Source organism: Haematobia irritans, chromosome 5, assembly GCF_050003625.1.
Source record: "Haematobia irritans isolate KBUSLIRL chromosome 5, ASM5000362v1, whole genome shotgun sequence".
Classification (NCBI taxonomy): Eukaryota; Metazoa; Arthropoda; class Insecta; order Diptera; family Muscidae; genus Haematobia; species Haematobia irritans.
In genome coordinates this window covers 31,218,655-31,225,160 of record NC_134401.1, presented here as the reverse complement: position 1 = coordinate 31,225,160, position 6,506 = coordinate 31,218,655, and the positions used below count along the sequence as shown (strand labels likewise).

The window sequence follows — 6,506 nt, the reverse complement described above, 5'->3', positions numbered from 1 at the left end:
CTTACTTCTGTAAGAAATTTTATCAAAATTTTATTTCTATTAAAATATTTTGTCAAAATGTTATTGCTATAGAAAATTTATAGAGAAAACTAATTTGCTACCTCTAGTACTTTTTCTGCTTGTATATTTTCTGCAATTTTGCAAATCGTTATATCGGCATAAGAACAAGCAGCTACAATGTCTATGGCCAAAATCACAGCACTGGCATATGATGATGAAGTGAATCTTCATGGCAATGATGATGATGAAACAAAAAATACCATCTCAACCACAGCAAACCAATGCATGTACCATGAGTTCACTTCTTACTAGTTTATCCACCAAAAATTATATAGAGAAAAGCCAACAAAGATGGCAAAGAATGTATAATAAAATATGAAAAGTTGTAAAATGCTCTAAAAACAGCGAGTGATTGAGAAAGAACAACACCAGCTGGGATAACATGATATACATATATTGCGGATGTTCATCTTGAAGGCAAACTTTCAAAAACTCATCGAAACTCAGGTTAGGTTTTGTTGTGTATTATGATGCGATGGAGTTCATGGAGTTTTCAGGTTAGAGGATTTACATGAGATTTGATTTTAATTCAATTTTAATATATTGAATCTAAACTATGAAATGGAAATGAATGAAATGCGTCAGTCAAGAGTAAATTTTCGTTTGGCCCCTGAAATTTATAAATACAGATTTTTGACCATTTAAATTAGAGCCTCTTCGTAATAGCTGATCCAATTGTTCCCGAACCAATTATACATTCAAACTAAAACATGTCTTTACGCCACCATCCTTCAGACTTGATCTATCAGATTTGGTCCTTTGGCCAATACGGCTTTCATAACCCGCATCATATTTGGTATTAAATCAATATGTTTATCCACACATTGTCCCACACAATTTTCAAATTGTTTAGAATATTTGGGAATATCCGTTATTTGAGTACTATTTGGTATTGCTCCACGAACATCATCATTACAAGACTGGAGTAAAAAAATAATAAATTCGTAAGTAAAATTAAAATTCTCATCTCCCAACCCACCACTAAGCAATTTAGCAAACGTCCTTGAAATTGTCCCAATTCATGTTGCATATAATCTTGGGCTCTTAGCAGAGGTCCAGAACACTCTTCTATGCAAACTTGGACATTATCCATACTGGGTTGACTGCGGTAATCATCGCAACAATGGGCCGCACACACATGCATATCTGATTGCATTTTTCTTAAATGCGTCCTGTATACCTCATTGATAAGGTCTTCGATTGCCTTGTCCAGACGACGACGATGATCACCATTCATAGTTGTGGGACGTTTTTACGATTGAATAATTCCAAAATAATTTAATAATGTAATTTTGAAAATTGACATTAGAATATAAACAAATTTCAAAAGTTTTCAGATAAAATTTACTGTATTTTGAAAAAAAAAAAAAAAAAATAAAAACTGTTTACAACAATGACTAATAGTGCTAAGGTAGTTCATTGTGACACATTGTGCCAAAAAGAAAAAACAGGTAAATATTCCAGAGGCTGGCGACGCCGTTATTTTTGTAACTTATACTTGGTTCCGATGCAAAAAATGCCGCAAATATAATAAAATTTTAGAATCAGCTAGACGTGTTCGAATTGGCTACCTTGCCGAAAGTAGTTCTGCGATATTTTGGTCAGTTCTAGGAAGAGCAATGCCTTGAGATGATCGAGTGTGGTCATCTATAGCAAAAGCATTTGACAAATGTTTGCTACAGCAAAAAAATTAGGACAGCATGTCCCATACACCAAAAAAAGTAAACTGTTTTATAGGAAGAATGAACTACCTCGTAACAAAAACGAACTAAATTTTACTCCACATTTCGAGACTTCCGCAAAGCGTTGTTAAAGCCAGGCAAATGTAATGCCGTGATTTACTTTTTAACTGCTGTAGACCAAATTACATGCTCTCATAGAAGAAACAAGTATATACGGTCGTAAGTTCGGCCAGGCCGAATCTTATGTACCCTCCACCATGGATTGCGTAGAAACTTCTACGAAAGACAGTCATCCACAATCGAATTAATTGGGTTGTGGTATCTTAAAACTTCTTAACATCGTTTTCTAAATTGTTAGTTAGTCCATACGTGGTATATATTAGACAAAAAAGGTACGATATGGACTTTTGCACGGTACGTAGAGAGCCAGAATTGAAATATGGGGGTCGCTTATATGGGGCTATATACAATTATGATATGGACCAATTTTTGTGTGATTGCGGATCGATTTATCTGAGGGCTATACATAACTATTGACCGATATGGACCCAGTTAGGCATGGTTGTTAACAGCCATATACTAGCACAATGTACCAAATTTCAACTGACTCGGATGAAATTTGCTCCTCCAAGTGACTCCAAAACCAAATCTCAGGATCGGTTTATATGGGGGCTATATACGATTATGGACTGATATGGACCATTTTTGGCATGGCTGTTAAATATCATATAGTACCACCACGTACCAAATTTAAACCAGATCGGATGAATTGTGCTTCTCCAAAAGGCACCGGTGTTCAAATCTGGGGATCGTTTTATATGGAGGCTATATATAATTGTGGACTGATATGAACCAATTCCTGCATTGTTGTTGGATACCATATACTAACATCACGTACAAAATTTCAACAGAATCGGATGAATTTTGCTCTTCCAAGGGGCTCTGGAGGCCAAATCTGAGGATCGGTTTATATGGGGGCTATATATAATTATGCACCGATGTGGACCAATTTTTGCATTGGTGTTTGAGGCCATATATTAACACCATGTACCAAATTGCAGCCGGATCGGATTAAATTTGCTTCTCCTAGAGACTCCGCAAGCCAAATCGGGGGATCGGTTTATATGGGGGCTACATATAATTATTGACCTAGGTTAAGTTAGGTTAGGTTAGGTTAGGAGGCAGCCCGATGTATCGGGCTCACTTAGACTATTCAGTCCATTGTGATACCACATTGGTGAACTTCTCTCTTATCATTGAGTGCTGCCTGATTCCATGTTAAGCTCAATGACAAGGGACCTCCTTTTTATAGCCGAGTCCGAACGGCGTTCCACATTGCAGTGAAACCACTTAGAGAAGCTTTGAAACCCTTAGATATGTCACCAGCATTACTGAGGTGGGATAATCCACCGCTGAAAAACTTTCTGGTGTTCGGTCGAAGCAGGAGTCGAACCCACGACATTGTGTATGCAAGGCGGGCATGCTAACCATTGCACCACGGTGGCTCAAATTATTGACCTATGTGGACCAATTTTTGCACAGTTGTTAGAGACCCTATACTAACACCATGTACCAAATTTCAGCGGGATCGGATGAAATTTGCTTCTCTTAGAGGCTCCGCAAGCTAAATCGGGGGATCGGTTTATATGGGGGCTATATATAATTATGGACCGATGTGGACCAATTTTTGCACATTTGTTAGAGATCATATGCTGACACCATGTACCAAATTTCAGCAAGATCGGATGGAATTTGCTTCTCTTTGAAGCTCCGTAAGCCAAATCTGGGGATCGGTTTATATGGGGGCTATATATAATTATGGACCGATGTGGACCAATTTTTGCATGGTCGTTAGAGACCATATACCAATATCATGTACCAAATTTCAGCTGGATCGGATGAAATTTGCTTCTCTTAGAGGCTCCGCAAGCCAAATCTGGGGATCGGTTTATATGAGGGCTATATATAATTATGGACCGATGTGAACGAAATTTGCTTCTCTTAGAGGATCGGCAAGCCAAATTTGGGGGCCCGTTGGCCCATTTGCAATACCATCCGATTTACATCAATAACAACTACTTCTGCCAAGTTTCGAGTCGATAGCTTGTTTCGTTCGGAAGTTAGCGTGATTTCAACAGACGGACGGACGGACGGACATTCTCAGAGCGACTCAGAATTTCACCACGACCCAGAATATATATATTTTATGGGGTCTTAGAGCAATATTTCGATGTGTTACAAATGGAATGACAAAGTTAATATATCCCCATCCTATGGTGGAGGGTATAAAAATTAATAAGAAGTAAAGAAGAAAATCATGGGCGCCAAATTACTACCATTTTAGCCATACAGTAGTTCATTCTTACTATTTTGGGAACCGTACGAAAATTTTCGTTTGCTATAGTTCATAACGAACTTATGTACAGCGTCATTGAACTTTATACCCACATTTAGTTCATAAAATATTTGAGGCATAATTAAAAAAAGTAAGATTTCATTAAGCTGTGGAAAATTTCAATAAAAATAATAAAATTTACCTTCAAACAAATATATTTTTTTCAATAAAAATAAGTTAAATTCAGTAATAGTCTAGCTACGGAATGTTTTTTTTTTTCTGTGTAGAAATGAAATTTTGACAAAATTTCCTATAGAAAAGAAAATTTTGACAAAATTTCCTATAGCAAAGGAATTATGACGAAATTTTAGATAATGTCCTAAGCACAAACATTTTGACAAAATTTCTTATAGCAAAGAACCTTTACAAAATTTCCTACAGAAATGAAAGATTGACAGAATTTCCTATAGAAATTAAATTTTACTAATTTTTTATAGAAATAAAATTTTAACAAAAAAAAAAATTGCCAAAAATTTTATTTATACAGAAAACTTTTCTATAAAAATAAAATTTTAGCAATATTTTCTATTGAAATACAATTTTGACAAAATTTTCTATAGAAATAAAAGTGTGACAAAATTCTCTATAGAAATACACATTTGAGAAAATTTTCTATAAAAATAAAACTTCGACAAAATTTTATATAGAAATACAATTTTGTCAACATATTCCATAGAAATAAAATTTTGACAAAATTTTCAATAGAAATAAAATTTTGACAAAATTTTTTATAGAAAAAAAAATTGACAAAATTTTCCATAGCACAGAAATTCTGACAAAATTTTCTATAGAAATGAAATTTTAGCAAAATTTCGTATAGAATTTAAATTTTAACAAAATTTCCTATAGCGAAGAGATTTTGACAAAATTTCTTATGGCAAAGAATTTTTGTGTTTAGTTTTCTTATTTTACCTGTGGAATTTTATAATTATTGGGATTTTTCGTTTGGCTTGAGGTCATGATAAATGAAAAATGCTGTTGTAATTGTTTTTCGTTGTTTCATTATTGAAATATTGCTATTTCGGATATATCGATACATCTTCGGTGATCATCTTCAGCGAGATATTATATTTTACAAAGTAATAGACTTTCTCCTTGCAAAGCTCATATCAGTTAGTAGCTGAGAAATGTTGACAAAATTTCTTATAGATATGAATTTTTATAAAATATCCTATAGCAAAGAAATTTTGTCACAAAATATCATATATGAAAGAAAATTTGACAAAATGACCTATATTAAAGAAATGTTGGCAAAATTATCTATTTGTTTTTTTGTTATTGTTTCCTAGAGAAACAAAATTTTCACAAAATTTTCGTCAAAAATGATTTTGACAAAATTTCGTATAGCGAAAAATTTTGATAAAATTTCCTATAGAAATTAAATTTTGACAAAATTTCCTATAGCAAAGAAGTGTTGACGACATTTCCTTTAGAAAAGAAATGTGACAAATGTAATGACTTTGAACTGCTAAATACCCGAAATATTAATTTTAGACTCCATAAAATATACACAGATCTATTCAGAATCACTTCGTGAGTTTATCTAGACCTTGGTGTCCGTCCGTCCATGTATTTGGTGTTCGCAGGATTCCGGTCGCAATTATTAACCGATTGAAATTTTAATTAAAATAAAGTTTATAGTATTTGCTTCTAAGTTTGTTTCATTAAATTTAGGATACGAATCTTGTAACTTTTAGTCCCTTCCCTAATGTCCATATTTTAACTTAGCAGCATCTTTGGCTAGGAATCAATACCTAAATCCTTAAAAGAAGGTACAAATCTTTGGATCCAAGTAATCTCTTTTTAGAGTGTAGGTAGACTTAGGATTTCTCCTTGATTAAGATTATATATACATTATATCGTTAAATAGCACTGACAATCTAACTTGAATATTGAACTGTTCAACCTTCTCTTTGAGATATTTGTGACAGTCTATGGTCTAGCAATTACTATGAGATCGAAGGTGTAAATACTTTGCCTGTTCCATTGTTTCTATACATTGGGCATACATGTTTGTCCTATCTCCATCTCTCTCTCTCTGAAATTCTACAAAATAAAAGAAAAATTTCTCAAACAAATTTCAAAATATCACATTTTATTACAATATTTAAAATAGTTGTAAATAGTTAACATAAATAGGCTTGCTTTATTTAGTACATGAACAGAGATATCACATTGTGACAGTAATTTCGAAAATTCTGTCTGTCTTAAGAGATTTTATTAATCTAAACAAATTGCAATTAAGTCTTTATTTGTTGTATATGCATTTGTTGCATTTTGCAAATTCATGTTTGTTTTGCTCTTCTAGAAGAACAGGATTCATTGCAAACTCTTAGTTCTAAATTAATATATTCTTTAGATTTTTTTTT

General features: G+C 33.3%; 1 protein-coding gene across 1 annotated transcript; it reads right to left on the bottom strand.

The window, feature by feature from the left end:
- Positions 1-508: 508 nt before the first annotated feature.
- On the bottom strand, positions 509-1,419 carry LOC142239109 (protein FAM136A-like). The gene is made up of 2 exons (XM_075310873.1): positions 1,040-1,419; positions 509-980 (listed from the first exon to the last, which is right to left on the bottom strand). Exons 1-2 carry the CDS (start codon positions 1,295-1,297, stop codon positions 792-794), a joined length of 447 nt encoding a protein of 148 aa, XP_075166988.1. The 5' UTR covers positions 1,298-1,419; the 3' UTR covers positions 509-791.
- Positions 1,420-6,506: the final 5,087 nt, after the last annotated feature.